This window comes from Pieris napi, chromosome 12 (genome assembly GCF_905475465.1).
Source record: "Pieris napi chromosome 12, ilPieNapi1.2, whole genome shotgun sequence".
In the NCBI taxonomy this organism is placed as follows: domain Eukaryota; kingdom Metazoa; phylum Arthropoda; class Insecta; order Lepidoptera; family Pieridae; genus Pieris; species Pieris napi.
Window position 1 is genome coordinate 3,415,503 of NC_062245.1, and position 19,038 is coordinate 3,434,540.

The 19,038-nt window shown below is 33.9% G+C and overlaps 1 protein-coding gene across 5 annotated transcripts in view; it reads left to right on the forward strand.

The window, feature by feature from the left end:
* Positions 1-19,038, forward strand: part of LOC125054812 — a 231,412-nt gene that overhangs the window by 149,886 nt on the left and 62,488 nt on the right. For 4 of the 5 annotated variants that reach the window (XM_047656924.1, XM_047656922.1, XM_047656926.1 and 1 more), the window contains exon 4: positions 6,100-6,201. The exons of the other annotated variant lie outside the window; for it this stretch is intronic. In XM_047656924.1, coding sequence (XP_047512880.1) covers positions 6,100-6,201 — 102 coding nt within the window. The remainder of the gene's footprint in view (positions 1-6,099; positions 6,202-19,038) is intronic. 5 annotated transcript variants of the gene reach the window in all.

The window sequence follows — 19,038 nt, forward strand, 5'->3', positions numbered from 1 at the left end:
GTTTCCATGGGCGTTGGTATCACTCAACATCAGGTGAGGCACCTTGCCCGTTTGCCCTGTTTAATAAAAAACCTAATCAAAAATTTATGGGAGGTACCTAAACGGATGGGAGATCCCAATCCAGTTTGACAGTAATAGCTTACTGTAAATATTTTACTTATACTTAATTAGACATTCTTACAAGGGATATAATTATTGTCTCTACTTAACTAGAACGCGAACATATAAAATCCTCGGCAATGGAGACCCAGCGTGTCTTTGTTAATAGAACTCAACAACTGAGTGTTTCTTCCTGCAAAAGTCTTGACCTTCGCAGCAAGTATCCGTTCGGCACAAAGCAACCAAGTTCTTGAAAAGCACTCGGGTTGATAATTGGGAAAGACTGAGTATGTACTCATAGCAGATTAACTCTACGTAATATACCTTATAGCCTGAACCAATTTTGTAGATGAAAGAGATACATTTTATAAATTTGTATACAATATTTAGAAGTCTTTTACAGTTTTTAATAAAACCTTAATCGCAAAACGAACGCCCTTTTAACGTATTTCATTTATACGTACTTTTATAAATAGGACCTAATTTAGTCAAGTTCACCGGTTCAGGTGACGCTTAACACTCAAGATTCTCTTTGAGATACTTTAGAGTTACGAGTACGTACTGGTAAAGAATTTTTTGTAAAAAGTTAAGGAATCCGAGTACTTTGCGTACTTACTCCTTTTTGTATGGTTTTCAATAGTTTTAAATAAGACGTATTTTTTCAAATTTTTATTTAAGTATAAAAAAATCATTTGATTTATAATAACAAAAACAATTGTTGTATTAACAAATACAACATGAAAAGAATACTTTATCGAGTCTTGAGAATCACAGTAATAATAACAGACAAAATATTGCGATTTTTAATGTTAGTGTAGAATTTTACCTTTAAATGGTACTTAAATTCTGCGAACAATAGAAACATAATCTCTTAACACAGTAAAGTTAATCAGCTTTCGTTCCACTACACAATTTTATAAAATTTTCCGTTCCCCAGGAAACCCTTGGGGAGTTTTATGTATTATTAAAAAATGAGTTATTATAAGTTGGAAAATAAATCCATATTACTTTCATGTACATATAGTATATATTTTAAAAGGTTAGGTGTCTCGCAGGTCCAGAATTATGGTGTTTATTCTGGTGATATCCGACACAATACACAGGCACATAAATCGAAGCTTACAAAAATACCTATCGTAATTGTCCGTGAATCCTGCTGGTTATCGGGAATTCACACATGAAAAACTCGTTATCTTTCCTACATTAAGAATTGATACATGTTTTTGGCGCATAAACAAAAATATGCGTAAAATATTAAGGATAATTATATGAGAAAACACAACAGTTTCATCGCTCAGCGCTGTCTCATCAAGCTTTCTAAAAAACCTTCGAAATGCCTCCGTCCCACTTAAAAATGCTAACTCATGCAAACAAGCTACGAACGCTTAATTGAATTATATCTTCCCTAAACGAACGAATATTTTATCTAATGTCGAAAATTGGAGCGATCGTTATAATTTTCAAGTTATTAATAAATATGGTAATTATTTGATTCGTTCGCGTTATCTGACAGTTTAATCCAATTAGGTATCGATTATGGTTTTATAAAGCGAAAATATCAAAACAATTTTGATATTAAATATATATCGAATTAAAAAAATAACTGTACCGGATACAATGCGTTTTATTATTACGATTTATTTTGGGATAAAACTATGATCATGCTTGCTATAAAGCACATGAAAAGTTAGTTATTTTTGAAATTCATAATTCAAAATAAGAAATTTTATTTATATTAATATTTAATTGAAATTTTACAATTTGTGGGCCAAACTGAACATTTGCATTTGCTACAAAATGTGTCTTCACAAATGTTATCTACCATGGATAGTTTAGGAGATATAGCCAAAAACGTGTTTTTTGCACCACTTTTTCCAAAATGGCGGCCGGGGGACAAGCACGCCAACCTCACAAACTTGAGGTTAAGCTTGTATTGCCCCCCCTACATGTCCCATAAATAAAATTGCGTCCTCTAACAAATGTTCAGCACATGTAACATTTCAATGGACTGTCATGTCATAATTAGAGCCTGTATACATTTATTTTATTTAAATTATTTTATTTTTTTTATATTTTTTATTTTTTTGTTTCTTCCAGTATGAGCCCCAAAAATTTGACGGGATGTGACAGAACGTTGATCACCTACCTACTTGCCTATTAAAAATCACGTTACAGATACTGAAATCAACTAAAAAAAATCAACGCAGCAGACGTGTAGCGTCGATTTCCGACCATTTGTCGAACGTTTTAGGTTGTAGCGTCATTATTAATAACTATATAATTCCATAATTTATTTCCACGTGACATACATTCCGTGTTATAAATCCAAGAGATACACAACAAGATTAGCTAAAGCGAACGTCGTGATTGAACCCGCATAAATTCGCAATAGGCTGTTTCTATTAAATTTTACGACAAACATACCCTCATATAACTTTGTTAATAAAGCTAATATATTGTAGACAGATGTGATCGGAGACGTTACATGATCACTATTAATGTTCGAAACTAATGAACGAACAAATTCTCAGTTAGTAATTTCTGGAATTTTGTTGGTATTTACAAACATTTCAGGACACTTGAATGAGAATTTTAAGAAAAGTATTCAATTAATAATTTTAAAAATCAGTGGCGCTAGAACCACTGGTCTTGGCCATATTTAAATGTTTGTTGTGTTTTTTTTTCTTTAAAAAGACGAGATGAGGTGATTCGCCTTCTGTTGTTCTTACGATGTTTCCCTGTGAGAGCGAGTATTTTATGCATAGACATAAAAGACCATTGGTACACAGCCGTGACTCGAACTCACGATCTCAGGGTTTAGAGTCGCACTCATGCCACTAAGCTCACTGCATATATGAATCATTATTTAATGCAATTTATTTAATTATACAACTAAGTAGAAGCCAGTTATACAGGGTCAATCCTTGTATCGAAATAGAACATTTTCCTATCAACTCCATTTAAATGCAACTTAAAAAGGAAGTAAATATTTTCTAAATACCTTATGTAACAAACTTTTATCAGATTAATTAAGTTACGAAGATACCCCAGATACATTTCAACAGGAGTAAAGTTCCCTTTTGTAACTTCAAGAATATTTTACCTGAGACGTGGATAACTTTTGAATACTACTGAAGATCTCAAAACTGCAATGACGATGAATGGTTAACTAAGTTTAGTTTTAAGTGCTTCATTAAGTTGTCAATGAATAGAATCACTTAAATGATTTTGCTGAATATACATTATATGCTTCAAATTTTACATTTACTGCCAGCTCTCAAATCAAGGGCGTAGAACGGAAGAGAAGAACTTTCGCCACCACTCTTTTTTTTTTTCTGAGGTTCTTGTAAAATATATTTATTAATTTTTATGTAAATAATATAGCCGCAAAAGGATAGTTATTTGTTAAAATAATATAAAGATGTAAATGATAGGAAATCGTTGTTCAAACAATAATTACGTCATAAACCTTATTTAATTATATAAAGCAAAAGTATTATCTAAAACGTTTCAACGTTTTAGTACAATCGAACATCATACATATACAAGTGAACCAAAAAAGTATCTTTATATGTAGGACAAAAGCCTTACGAAATATGAGAGTTTTTCATAAAATAATAACTCAGCGAGTGAAAAATCCCACGCCATAAAATTGCAAATGAAGACGTAATATTGCCTCAATGCCCGAAACTTAGACATTGCGAGTACATTGCCACGAATTTGCAACCGCTATTTACCCAGTGTCATTTAATTAAGCTGAATAAACCGAGAGCGATAAAAGCGTTCGTTGGGACAAGCTAGTTGTAATTAATGTTGACTGTCCCTCGATCTCAAATATCACTAACTTGTGTATAATATGTCAATTTCTCAAGTGATATTTAAAAAAGATTTGTCCGATTGAGAAGTCAGTTTTTTATTTGAACTTTGTTTATATAATGTAATAAAGTTTTAGCTGTCTTTAATGACTTAATTGACTAAAATTGCCTTCGATTAATATATATCTGTCGCAGCTAACTAGCTTAATTAGCCGTTCAATTAACAGCCTAGCCGTTTAACTAAACGACGCCGTTTAACTAGCGGCCTGAAAGATATTCAGTAGTAGCGTTTGTTACAACATTTAAGAAACTGGCTGGCTAATGGTTATGTCATTCGTACGATAGAGACATTATTTGGCAGAAATAAAAAAGATGAAACATATCACATAAAAAATATTTCTTTTAAAATTAAATTGCTTGAGTCAAATTCACATTATTATTGTCACTACAATCTTCCATTGTACTTATTGTTTTTCATGAAACTTTGGAACCACACCATCAAAGTTGTGGTTTGCCGACGCCATATTGAAAGTTTGAAGAGTTTCATTTCGAGTTTGAGAGTGGCAGAAAGTGGAATTTAATTTAAATTAACAGTCAACAGGCTAGACAAGTAATGAACGCCATCGATCCAAGTCATTTGCCTAGCTGTTTGATCAACTGGCTAAAAATCTTTCAGGCTGCTAGTTAAACGGCGCCGTTAAGTTAAACGGCTAGGCTGTTAATTGAAAGGCTTATCAATCTAGTTGGCTGCGACATGTCCATCATTACAGTAATATCGCTATTAAAAATGGGGTTGGTGGTAGAGGGGTGAAAATGAAAGGTTATTTGTATGTTTAATACCAAATGATAAAGTATTTTATCCAAAAATTAAATAAAAACTTTTAGTCTTGGCAACACACTGTGACACGATCGCCTTATACATATTGATAAATTAAACGTTAATTGTACTTGAATTTATAAAAATATTTGATTACAACAAATAAAAATATCGAATAACAAAACGAGAGAATATTTTTTTTACATATTAATATATGAAAATATGTCAATACTATCTGAAATAATAAAGCGTAGGGCCTCAATAAAACTATGTTATCTTAGGGTACGCATACATTTTCTTAGTATTGATCTCTGAAGATTCATGACAACATTCCGAAACAAGCCTAGAATTGTATAAAAATCATTGACTATGTTTTTTTAACGTTTATTAATTTAATACCAATTACCCAACATTTTATATACATTACTTTTTAACGCGCTGTGCAAGCAAATTCGTTGATTTAACAGAGAAAGGGTTAATTTAGTGTTATAAATTGTAAAACACAAGAAAACGAACTCATAAGACAGTCAAAGATCTCCGGACAGCCACTCAGTCTTACATAATTACCAAAGTAGCCTTGAGGCGGGACTAAGAAAATTGCTCAAATACCATAAATAATTTATAGGGATTTGAAGTAGCTCAAGTTTCGAGAGCTTTCGGTACCACGGTCCTCGTTCAATGCCTTTGTCGAAGTAATTATAGTACAATTTAATTTGAAAGCATTCTCAAAACGACTCGTGTTTTGGGGTAGAATTTAAGAATAATTGTTTGATTTTTCGTATAATAATCGAGCGTTTGTTGTTTAATTATTAATTTATTTATGATGTATTTAGTGAAATTAAGTTAAAGCGTACTTTATAATTCAATTACAGTTGCGTAGTATGGTAACTCTACGAAGAAGATTTTCATAATGTATTGATTAATGGAAACAAGGGACTTTGCTCGCAAATTACACAAAAACAGTCGTTTACTTCTAGTCTCCTAGCTTATTATATTATACCTGTGTTTAAGGGAACTATGTTTAAATAATATACCATGTGTACACTATACTTTTTATTGTAAACATGAAGACCTATTTTATTTCTTTATCAATCCATGTAAATTATTAAGAACTAATATGTTTAAATTAACACTTTAATACAGATTAGAGAGATCTAGTGAGACATTCAGGGTCAAATTCAGAGACGAGACAGCGCTGACTATGAATCCCTTGTGTCGAAAACGTATTAGGCTTTGACATTTGCGCTAACTCTCGACTCCTGACGCCTGAAATGGCACAACAATCTTATACAATAGGAGATATTAAATAAGGACATATACGTATTCAGCTCTAATACCAGCTGGGTTAATAAAAGGTTTTTATTGAAGGTGAGCACGATGGTCTGACTGCTTTGCTGGGCGCTACTTCGCCTGAATTTGCTTTGGCTTCTGACGCATCGGACAGCCTGCCGCTACCTGATATCGATAGAGGTAAGAATATAATTTAGATAGAAAAAAATAAAACATTACGATAAATTTTACGAACCCTTCGACTTAGGGTCCTTTAACAAAAGAATTCCGAATTATTTATAGGCCGGCAACGCACTCGCGAACCCTCGGGCGTGAATGCGGGTGTCTATAAGGGATGGTATCACTTAACATCTGGTAAGCCTCCTGCCTGTTTGCCCTGTTCTATAATAAAACTATGCCGAATCACCGTAGAATGTTTATAGAAAGTTTAGTCCTTTATCAAACAATTATTATGTACTAGTTTACCCTAAGGAATGTAGCCGTCAAATAGGGTACATAGTACATAAGTAGTGACCTTATAATGTTCGTTTGTATACATATATTGATACGTAACGAGGACTATAAGATGGTGGATGATTGAGTTCTTTATTTAAAACTCAAGCTCTTGACTATGGTTTTTTAGACTTGTAGATAATATAAGCTGTTGTTAACGAAACCACATAGTATTGTCTTTGATTAACATTACTCTTATTACACATTTAAAGAAAAACGCTTTTTACCGGATTTTTAAATTTATCCGACGTTTCGCGTGCTTTACAGCGTGCGTGGTCACGGTGACTGAAGACAAAAGATGTTGAATGTCAAAAAGTATCACAGCTGCAGAGAAAGTTGCATTATCTGTATTTATTTCCCCGGAGTTGGTATCGACTAAAAGATGGAGGGCTTTGGCAAAAATGGCTCACGGTGTCCTCTATTTTCGCGGATTGTTTTTCTTTTTGAGATTTTAATTTGGATATTATTGGATCCCAGGTGTTTGACAATTTTAGGCCGTCTTCTCTATTGAAATTGGGGTGTTTTTTGATTTCAATGGCTTCGCGTACCAATCTTGGGAAGAATTATGTCAAATAGTTGTAAATTTATAATAATACATAACTTTAATCCGGTAAAAAGCGTTTTTCTTTAAACGAAACCACATTTTATAGGAAGTAGGAAGCGAGCACAAAGTTACTTTGAAATGTTGGATACTCCTAACGATTGGCTAATGGCTTTCTACTTGCGTAAATGAGTTTGTGTAACCCAGTTTAGTATTTGGATTAACGTTCTAAATTTAGTCAAAATATTAGGCAGAATAATTGTCTATGGTATGTCCGACAGATAAAATAATAAATGATACAAGGGTAATTAGTTTAAACAAAATTATTTAAAACATTTTGTTTCTGTGTAAATGGATTAAGATTGTTAACAGCGACAGCGTACACAGGTAGTGTAGAATTCGCCGCAGGCACTTACCAACTATTATTATCAATTACGCAGTATTCTCTGTTAATAGTGTAGAAATGTGTACGTCCGAAGCAAAGTTGATTGTGGAATTAAAATTATTATAACCGTTATGATTTCTTTTAATCTCAGCATGCACAACCATATAGGTTGTATATATCCAAATTGATTTCATGATTTCCAAATTGAATTCTACAAAGAATACATAGACATCTTGAATAGTCTGCGTATGTTAATCTATGCTATTTCATATAATCCATGAAGCTTTACGCTAAGCTTCTTGTGATAATCCACGTTATACATATAAATTACTTAGTATATAATCAGTGAGAACAGTGTTTCGCTACCTTTCTTGTTATATCACTGGAGGATAAATGATGAAATTAGAGAAGATCACCGGAAAGACGTTACATTATTCCAAATTTACCATTGGGTCAAAATAATTTACGGACCTATATGACAAAATCATATATATTTTCATCTCTGGTTATGATATACACGATTTGTGGAGTGATTATTATTGGGATATCGATGGGGGTGATAGGGGCATGGTCAGTCGATTATCATATATCTACAATAGATTAATTTAGCAAATACCTCAAAAATCATATGACAAATTTGACTCATAGGTAAACATTGTATTGAAATTAACGCCTTATTTATTTGAAATTAATAAATCCTATTGTTTACATTGAAAGGAAACTCTCGTTAATTTTTCTAATTAATCTAAACTAGAATAATTATTCAAATGATGCATCAATTAAATTGCCTATAGGGGTGAAGTTTTATTGACGCAAAATAGCTGTTATTCGTAATGGCAACATTAATTCCGTAGACGAATGCGGTATCTGAACATTAGCGATATCTGCCGGAACTAATGAAGTGCGATGGCTTTGCTGAATGATTTATCATACTGTGTTTTGTATAGAAATTATATTTGAAGTAGTAAGATTTTGAATGATAATTCGCATTATCTACAAATCCGTGAATAATTCTATGCTATATTCTAATCTAGTTGGTAAATATTCTACAATTAAAAAAGTTATCGTAAACCTGATATGGTCCTATCAAAGGACGATGTTAGATAATTAACTATAAAGGAATAATTGTCCTACTGTTTACGTAGTAATCATTGAAGTAGAAATTGAAACGAATATATTGAAACGTAAAAGCATGCTTGCGATGCAACTCTGATCTCGCAACATAATCAATCATCATTTTGGCGAAAAGACATCTTTGATTTTTCTATAAACGCTTTACTTTTTTGTATATAGACCCCTAATAGCTGCTAGGCTCAGGCGACACGCGATCAGGCGGGATAGAAAGCTAGACCCTTTCATTGGACTCCTTTCCTTAACATCTCAGTATCATTACAGTAGATAGCTACTTCTAGCAAAAGAAACATCAGCGTCATATATTTGAAAGAAAGAAACATTTACTAACATACACATAAAAGCAATAAAAAGCGAAATATAAAAAAAAAACAGTTCTAGTGCACAGTGTTAACACGTTCACTGCGTAACAGGCCGATATCAGCCTGCCGCGGTATTTCCGCTGGTGCGGACGAAGAAATCTATGTCCCTCTCGCTGGTGCGTAACGATTATCTCAGGTGTTTGTAAAAATTCGACAGGGACAAATATATATTTCATCTTGCGGTCAAAATTGTAGGTTTTCCCCATCAAAACATAACGGCAGGCTTTTATCGACCTACCACGCACTGACCGATACCGCACAGAGCGCGCGCCCGACCAGTTAGTGTTGTGCTATCTAACTGATCTAACATAGCGTTCGATATTATCAACGATGGCAAGCAATACAAGAAAAATACAAATTTAGGAAAATAGAGTAATTCGTCTTGCAGTTATTGACAGTGATAGTGACAGCAGTGAAGAAATATTTTCAACTAAGAAAAATAAAAAGTATTTCTGTTTCCAACACAGGCATACATAAGTAAATAAATAAAATTTTCAGTTCCTTTAGTAGTAAATGTAAATTTACGATTAATTTAACTTGACGATTCAAAAGTGTACTTGGTTACCCACTTGAATAAAGATATTTTGAGTTTGAGTTTGTGTTGAGTTTACGATAATTCTGTTTTATTTTCGATATTTCTCTGTCCCATCACTACGAAAAATATATTCTAGTGCGGTTCAGGTCGATATCGGCCTGCCGCTTTTCCTGCTTTATTTCTCATTTCCTGTTGGCCGGATCCCGGGGCGAATCAAACCTAAGGAAGTTGGGTTCAAGGTCATTCTAACAATATAAAAAAAAATGTATACATTATGTTTCCACAAAGTTATAGCAATTTAATCTATCCTAGTGCTGTTGGGTCTAGAAAGACCTGCCACGCACCGGCGGAAATATCATTGGGGGCGCATTTTGGCCCGCCGCCGCACCTGATGAAAAATTATTATTTTACTTGCCGCAGTGAACGTGTTAATTTGACGTCGCTTTGTACGCTTTCACTCACACTCGAGCAAGCCATGTGACCACAGCACTGATTTTCAGTGAGGTCATTAAGGATACATGGATAGGCAAGGACAATCATTAAACACATAGAAAAAGATTGTATAACAAATATTACGGTTGTTAGTTATGCAATATGACGAATGTTCATACAAACTGTTTCACGCAGAGGTTTTCTAAGTCAGCATTTTAAACTTCATCAAACTCGTTGCCTGTAGCTAACAGACTCGTAATTAATCTTTACAGACAAGAAGGCGCACCCTTTGAAACGATAATTGAATACTTACACAACATCTTTTATAAAAAAAACTAGCAGCGCCTCAACCTGTGTCGTGATAATTTTTTTTCCTAATAATCGAATAGGTAAGGATTAGTCTTTAGCGAGTGCCTAGTGCCTAAAGACTAATCACATAGACAGAGTTGTCTAATATTATCTCTTCACCATACGAGCGAGTGTAAAATACGCACACAGACTACTCCATTTGTTCACGGGGTTTCAACCTACGACCTCAGGAATGAGAATCGCGGGTTGATATCATTAGGCCAACACTTTCTGCCAATGTATTTTATACTCCCCTCTACCTCTTCCTTTAAAATAATACAATGAACGGCTTTATTACCTAAATAACAATTAAGATAGGGCCCGTCGACTCCTGAGGGATATTCTAAAATGATATGTATAGTGTGATTGTAGATCTCTGAGTAGGTAGGATTTTTTAAGTTGCTCAAATTTTATAAAAAATAACTACCTAGTGAATAATTATTTTTGTAAAATATTATTTCCTAGCACTTAAGTAGTAAAAAGTATAGGCTTTCTTGATACGATAGATGTTTAATTATTACATAATATTTTAATTGATTTTTAGTAGAACGTCACTAATTTTTTCATACTATATTTTTTTGTCCTTATAAATCTTGTCTTTGAAATTGTGTAAGCGTGACACAACATCCTTTCATAATTTCTGGCTTTTACTTGAGTGTGTTTACACTCATCTGTCTTTTTTCATCATAGCGTAAATACAATTTGTCAGAAAGGGACGAAAGAGTACTTAAAAACAGTGCACTTATCCAGTTTGTTTTTTTCAAATTAAGGAGGTAGTCCACGAATAAGTACTCGTATATATAGTATTAAACTTAGTCTCCTGCATTTTTTCCTAAAATGGCAGTAGAATCGTGATGGATAGCACCGTTCTCTTAGCAAAACAACGAGGTCGTACAACTTTTAACATTATTCATTCCAACTAATGCTCTTGATAAAACTTAAAACTATTACTCAAGTCCGTTCTTATGCCTTTGAAATGTTTGAATTAGTGATTCTTGGAGGTTAAACAGGTTTTACTCGCGTCTTTGCTTACAATGACAATTTTTCCATCATAAAAGTTCTTTTTTTTTGTGCATACAATGAAGACTTTTAATTTACGAATTTAAAGACTCAAGTTGAGGATCAACAGGTAAGCAACTTCAGTGTGAAGACATGTTAAACAAATTTACAGAATTTAAGAGCGGAAACCGGTCGTATTGGAAATTTAGGGGGGATATTGATATATTATATAGGTGATACGATATTTTTATATTAAGTTCATACATGTTACTTTATCGTGACTTAGACTTCAAAGCATGTAAAGGATTATTTTATACGATGGCAATCATATCTTAAAGAAATCACTATATTCCTAATTTCACCGCGAAATTGTACCTAAAACAATTGTTCTGTTAAGGAATAGCGTCTAAGCTCACAAAATTCATCAAACGCTGAAATCGTGAACGCTGGGGGCTTCGTACAAATTAGCCATCAAGACTGAGCAATCTGTGGGAGGCACCTTTGTCACGACATTCGAGATCTGTCTGCAGCAATGCATACATTTAATGACAGCAATAACAATATAGTATTGAACTGTGAATTCATTTAAATATCGACGCGTTGGTCGTGTATAAAGGTATTCTGCTAGTTTTGAGTTTTATATGAATTAAATTATCACTGAAACAGATGCAGATGCTCCTGCCTCCATGCATAGACAAGTGATCTCATCCTAATACTTTTCTTACTCTGATACTTAGAAAGTTAATGTTATTAAATACTCTAGTATAGAATAACATTAACTTTTAATAATTGTAATTAAATTATTTGTGATATGTATGGTCAGTCACAGCTACTTATTTATTTAAGGCTTAGAGGCATGCTTCTGGACATACTTACATTTTGGAATACACCACTTTCCTGACGATGCCTTCAGAAAAATCCATTGACTCACAATTGTGGTTAAAAAAACCCACAATCTCAGGTTTGGTACTCGCGTAGGTAATAATGGTCACTACCTAATACTATTTTCTAAAAAGTTGTTTTTATTTTATCATACATACAATATTCTTAAAAACTATAAACGAGGAAATTTAATAAAAACCTACAAAATTCTTTCTGGCACTTATATTATTCGTGTATGAGAATATATTTACTTTAAATGAATAGAAGCATCTTTGAGGTCATGCACTTAAGTTAGATGGTTTCATCTTATCCGAAATACACACATCACTGTTTTGCTGCTCTTACTTTAGTAATAATAATAATATCCAGTTGTAATAACTGAAAAGCGTTCCTGCCTGAACTCGAAGCTGACCGTCCTCGTAGCTTGTTTAGAAAAACAAACAATATATATAAAACTTTAAAGTCAATTTTAAAACGATCGCTCACTACGTAGACCGAGGAAAATTAGTTTGTCGATTAAACTGTAGTAAAGAAAATCGCTTTCAAATGGATTTCCTGAATGACCTACTTACAATTTCTATATAATAAAATGTCGCTTTTGGCATGCTTATTACTAGGTATATTGGTAAAACTGAAATGAGTACTTTTGTTTACTGGTATTTTGTTACCTATAGCAAAGTTGCCAAAACTTTAGAAGACACAAACTCAAATGGAATTAATAATTGCATGACACTATCATTATATTATCACAATAATTAATATTGATCACGGAAACATGCTAATCATAAAGACAAGTACTCATTATTAATTCAAATTCCGCTGTTCGTACTCAAGTAATTAGTGTGTGTCTGTTACGTGGGCGCATTTACACGACACGCAAATACCAATTCGTCATATTAAAATATCGTATATTAATGTTGGAGGGTGACGCAAGCGCGAAATTCATTTGTTTCTCAATGTTGTAATGAAACATGGCTTGTTTGTGTAATTGAATAAATTCTTGAAAATTATTCAGTCTCACACAACTATATATTGAAATAAGTAGAGCATTGTAGTGCATTTTGGTTTGTGTTGTGTAAAAAATAAAACATCTATACAATATTGACAGCTCGGAACACACTCTACTCGCAAACGAACTCAACATGACAGTTGACACTTACGATCCATACTCAATATCGCACAGAACATATGTTTTTATAAACATAAAAGTTTGACTAACGCCATCTAGTGACAGCATAATACAATTCAAATTTGTTTACTTAAGAAAAAATGTAAATGATGGAGGATTTGAAACAAAGTTCAGTGTAACAAGATTCATTTTGGCCTGTTATTTGAAACATAGTTTTAATATCAATCTACAAAACATGTATCAGAAGACGAAATAGCTAACATTGTATTCTGTAAGGTTTCATTGTTGTCAATTAATGTCTTTTAATTACAATGGCTACAGCCAAGCCCAAGCCAAGAGGCATTTTAAGGCGTATAAATATTTAATAAATTTTGCTACATTTAGCTTCTGTTTGAAGTCAACTTAAGTTTTTAACGCTCAACAAAGTCGCAAAGTAAGTGTATCTTTGGGGAGTTTTTGATGTGTAATAAGAGAAGATATTTAGTACGGCTCAAAGTTTTTAGGTTTCGTGGAACGGAATAAAAGTTTTTATTAGCAAACACTAAAAATTTGTATTGTTATAAACTTCTTTTTATTATCACAACTTTAGGCGTGATGTTTTAATGATACTTTTACATTATACTTAATAAACTAAATTTGATATTTTGAAAAACTCAATAAAATGATGTCCTCTAAATATTAAACTTAACAACTGTTTGTATCGCTTTATTAGCTACTACTAAAATTTTTAAAATTCATGAGCAATTTCGTATTGCTGTATTTTATTACATATTTAGATAAACGCAAATCTATTATATTATGTACATTACTCGACGTTTCGAGTTCTTTGTCGTAATAATGACCGGCGTGAGACTAAAGCTGACCATAGACGGACAACATGTTGCAGTCAAGATCGACTGCTATAGAGAGGTCGCGTTGAAGTCGTACACGACTGCAACACGACCGCATAATGCAGACGACTACGACTGCTTGGAGCAGTTGTGCTAGACCGCAAAATAATACTGATGCGAGTTCATTTACAAGATGGATTTCGATGAAGAAACACTGCTTCTTGTACTACTATTACGCAAGCGTAGGCGAAGACACCGTAGTATGTGGATGCGTCTAATACTACAATCGAGAGAACAGCATGGAATATTTCATACTTTGTATCCCCAGCTGAGAGCACACACTAAAAATTTTTTGAACTGCTATAGAATGTGATGTCATTTGATGAAGTAGTTAGTATTTTAAGCCATAAAATACAATGAACAGAGTCCAAAATGAGGAAGGGATCAGCGATCAGCGCTCAGCGAGTGGCGCACGGTCGGCAGAAACCGCTTGTAGCGGTCCGTGTATGGTGGGTCCGGTAGCTCTAGGCAGTCGACCGCACGTCGAAACTCGACTTCAGAGCGACTGCTCCGACCGCTCAGGAACTGCTCGAGCGGTCCGTGTATTGTGGATATGAATTTAGTATGGAAACTGAAGATCGCCGTGCGGCGACCGCTCAAGAGCAGCCGGTCTCGGCTGCAACATGCGGTCCGTGTATGGCCAGCGTAACACTTTAACTGTCAATTTGCTTTGGAAGCTCTTGCTGAGAACGATTACGTAGTGAGGTCAACGTCGAGTTACGTAAGTCTAAATGGTTACATTAAATGATAAAGTCCTCTAGCTGCGTCTATCGTCTGTAGACACGCGATAAACTTAAAACATACCGAACTGAGTTTTGTAGTTTCACTAAGAGATTAACTGATTAACTAATACACCTAGTATTGCAAAACTTTTTAGAAAAAGGTCGCAATCATATCCAAAATAAACGTAATACACACGGGCAATGCTGGCGGCAATTAGTAATGTAATAAATGATCGCGTTTATATCCGTTTTATTTATTTTTACTTAAAAAGTTAATCTATAGCTTCAAAAGTGTAATTATAATAAACTTTTGGCGAGAAGACTAATCCGGCACATGCTCTCAAGATTAAACCAAGCTTTAACCTGACCTTGCATTGTAATCCTAACATTGCGGCTACTCTATTATGGTTATATGTTCCCATTAAATAAAGCAACTAAGTTTATTTAGGCAACTTAAATAAGATGTAGTAAATTTAATAAAGATTTCTCATTATTTTATGATTCATTCAGATAAATTATATTATCAGTATCACACATAATTCAAAAAAATCAAAATCATTTATTCATAGATATAGGTAATACAATGTTCACCTATGAACGTCAAAAAATAAATTTATAATGTAATGGTTCTAATTTTAAATTTCTGCCAGTTCTCAAATCAAGGGGGCAGAAGAGAAGAACTGGCAGTAAACTCTCCGGTACTCTTTCAAATCACCTAGTTGTTAGGGTGGAGCGTGCTTGTATGGAGGTTTTTTTTTTTTCGAATTTCAAAAAGGCGGTGTACGGAATCGGTGCTCCGGTACAAACATATTAAGCACAGAAAATTTGGATTCAATATCTTAACTGCAAATTGTGCCCCAAAGTCCTTGAAATATACACAAATTTTCGAAAAAGAGGGTAGTGCAACAACTTGTCTCGTATCAATTCTAAAAGTAAAATATGCATTTTCTCACTTAGTATTGATTAACGATGAACACAACCACAGAATAATTGCGAAAGAAATATAAAAGAACATTTATTTACCCACGAAATATCGTTGACAATTTAATAAAATATCGCGAAATTTTGTAATTTTTTGTTTCTGCTACGCGCCGAGGTAGACTTTGCGATGACCTGCTGTGACCAATGAAAATGCATTAGTGACCTATTTCAGTTGAAGGCGAGAGCACGGAGGAGCTGCTATTGTGTCTGCTGCATTACAAGATATCGGCTTAGTGATTGCAAGAATGTTGTCGATCGTAGTAAGATCCGCCGAGCCCGTACCCAAACTAGGAACTCACAGATTTCCACTCAGCTCGACCTAGGACAGTCCATTTGTATCTCGTTTGACGGATGAAAGGATAAAACGTTAGTCATGGAGGGCAATCGCAGAAGATTTGTAGTAGAGGAACACATCACTCTGTTAAAAGAAACTGGGTCGCAATACATTAGCCACATTATTTGCAAGGTTAGCGGTGCTAAAACTATTGCCAACAAACTGTTAGCTTATTTTGTAGCGAAATCGATCGATTTAACTACAATCACAGCCATCGGATGCGACGGTACTGCCGTTGATACTGGGATTAATTCAGGTATCATACGGCTTTTAGAAAAAATATTTAAACGACCGCTGCAGTGGCTAGTGTGCCAGTTACAAGCAAATCAATTAAGCTTGTGTCACCTGCAAAAATGCCTCCCAGTAGTTGATTTTGTACCAATAAACTGTTACCTGCCTGATATCACAAGAACTCGTGGGTATATAAACGCAGATCACCTATATTTGTTGGAAATATGTCAGGCTATTAATGCAAGAAATTGTGATGAAAACTTGGCTATGAGGTCTCCAGGAAAAATCTGTCATTCGCGTTGGATGACGACAGCCAACTCAATTCTCAGGCTGTACATTTCCACCAAGAATCCGACTGAAAAACAGATGACTGTGACTGAATTCGTCTTGAAGGTTTACGCCCCAATGTGGTTCCATATAAAAACGAAACCTTTGTGTGTTTACGGGGCAAAACACCTACACGAGACAATTAAATTGACTCGGTATCTTCCAACGCACATAAAAAAAATTGTCGACCCGTGATACAAAGGAATGGCTATTTTGGTCACTGCGAAAGAGTAGCCACATCCGAGAACTAGCTCTTAGGCGGATCGTGATTATCAGGGAAAAAACGTCGATCTTCGCTCCTGTCAGAGTCTTCAAGGTGCCAAGCTTGAACTTCGACGCAGAGCATATGACCTGATTGAATAGGACAAAGTTTCTGAACCGACAGTCCTGAAACAAATTAGCACCGACTTATTGAAGGATGCTATCGCCAACCCAGATATAGTAGAAACTCAAATTTTGACACTCTATCGTCAAATGCCGTGTCACACTCAAGCAAGTAAAAGGTGCATCAAAATTGTGACTGAAGCGTGCTCTGCTGTATGTGGGCCCGAAAGACGGAAAGGATGGATAAAAAATACGTTGAAATCCTGTAAAATCATGCTGATTTTCAATACCAAGGCAGAGTACAGAACTAAGTAATTTTTAGGAAATTTACCCCATTTGCAGCATTTTTCCTAACTTTTCCTTGTCTTAATTGTATAAACTATTTGATTTTATGCCTTTATTGGTATTCATATATTAATATTAATAAATAAAATATAATATAAGAATACTTCCAGTTATTTTTTATTGATTTTAATTTGAACCCCTGTTTTTGGACTTTCATGTTTTTTTCAGTGGCTTTGGGGCACAATTTCTACTGAAAATATCAAAATCCTGTCATAGTATCTTTAGTTCGTATCCCTATGGAGCACCGATTCCCAACCCAGCCCAAATCAAAAGCCCAAAAAAAAATTCACGCTCCACCCTACTAGTTGTTTGTTTTACACAATGTTTGTAAGGAGCTGCAACCATTGTACCATGTTCATGTGTCAACGTCTTAAGTATTCTAAATATATAAAACAAAGTCGTGTTTGTTACACCACTTATAACACAAGATCTTTTTTTTGTTTGAGTCTTCTCCGCTCCGAATAGCAGAATAAGTAATAAAATATCGGATTATTGAATAACAATAAATAAAATAATTAATTTACGAATGCAAACAGCATGTGTTGCCATCTGTTAACGAAATAAAAAATTCAAAGTCATAATCCTACCCTAATGAAATCTCGTACTCGTATTAGACTGTTAGGCGGAATGAAGTTCGCCGGGTCAGCTAGTTAATAATAATAATAAGGTATTGATACAGTAGTTTATTTTAATTATAATTTCCAGTTAGTTAAAAAGCTTTTCTATTACATTTGACTGTACAATGTTTAACAGGCTATTAAATTGTCTTTGAATGTCAATACGTTTTCCTCTGAATTCAGATTTCTGTAGAGCTTAAATGTTCATCCAAAAATAACCTTAATCAATTTTTAAAACTGTTAGAAACCATTCAGTATTCATGTCATACGCAACCTTAGTTTTCGAGAAAAAAATAAAAACTGTGTTCTAATATTATTTCTAATCACATATTTTTGTTAAATTTAAACATACACGTTTTTATTGATTTTATATATAAATAGATAATCCAAGTGACTACACACACACGTGGAGTTACACATAACCATTTTTATAATATAACGTAGACTTAAGATAAAACTATATTTGTTACCTTGGATACCATTCTCTTACATCAAAAAGACAGCGTCAAAGATTTTTGAAGACAAATGTCTTTTTAAGTAACGTAAAACCATATTTATTACTTTTGGATTTAATGACAACAAGTGGAAGTTCCATTCCAAATACAAAATGATCCTTAAGACGCTGAATGGTAATAGCATCATTTGTTCCTCGTAAACTGATTTATCTAATCGAATTTTATCGCTTTGTAAAGAAACTAAGATTAACTTTTCAAAAGCTGAGAGGAATGTCTGTCTTGGTTTATTGCTTATTATATGTTTCAAGTTTCAACCTGTTTCGCGATAAAAATACACTAATATTTTGTTGTAAGACTCGTACTTCGAATTTCGAATTTGTGCAATAAGGAGCGCAACTTCAGATGTGATGAAATTTAGCATAGATCATGAAATGTACCTCGCGTTACGCGGGAATATAATTTAAATGAAAAATGGCATTATGGTCTTCAGATCCTAAGTTTTATGATACTTGGTCGGTCCGTCAATTTGCACCGTCCCCTTGGCGTTCCGTCTAT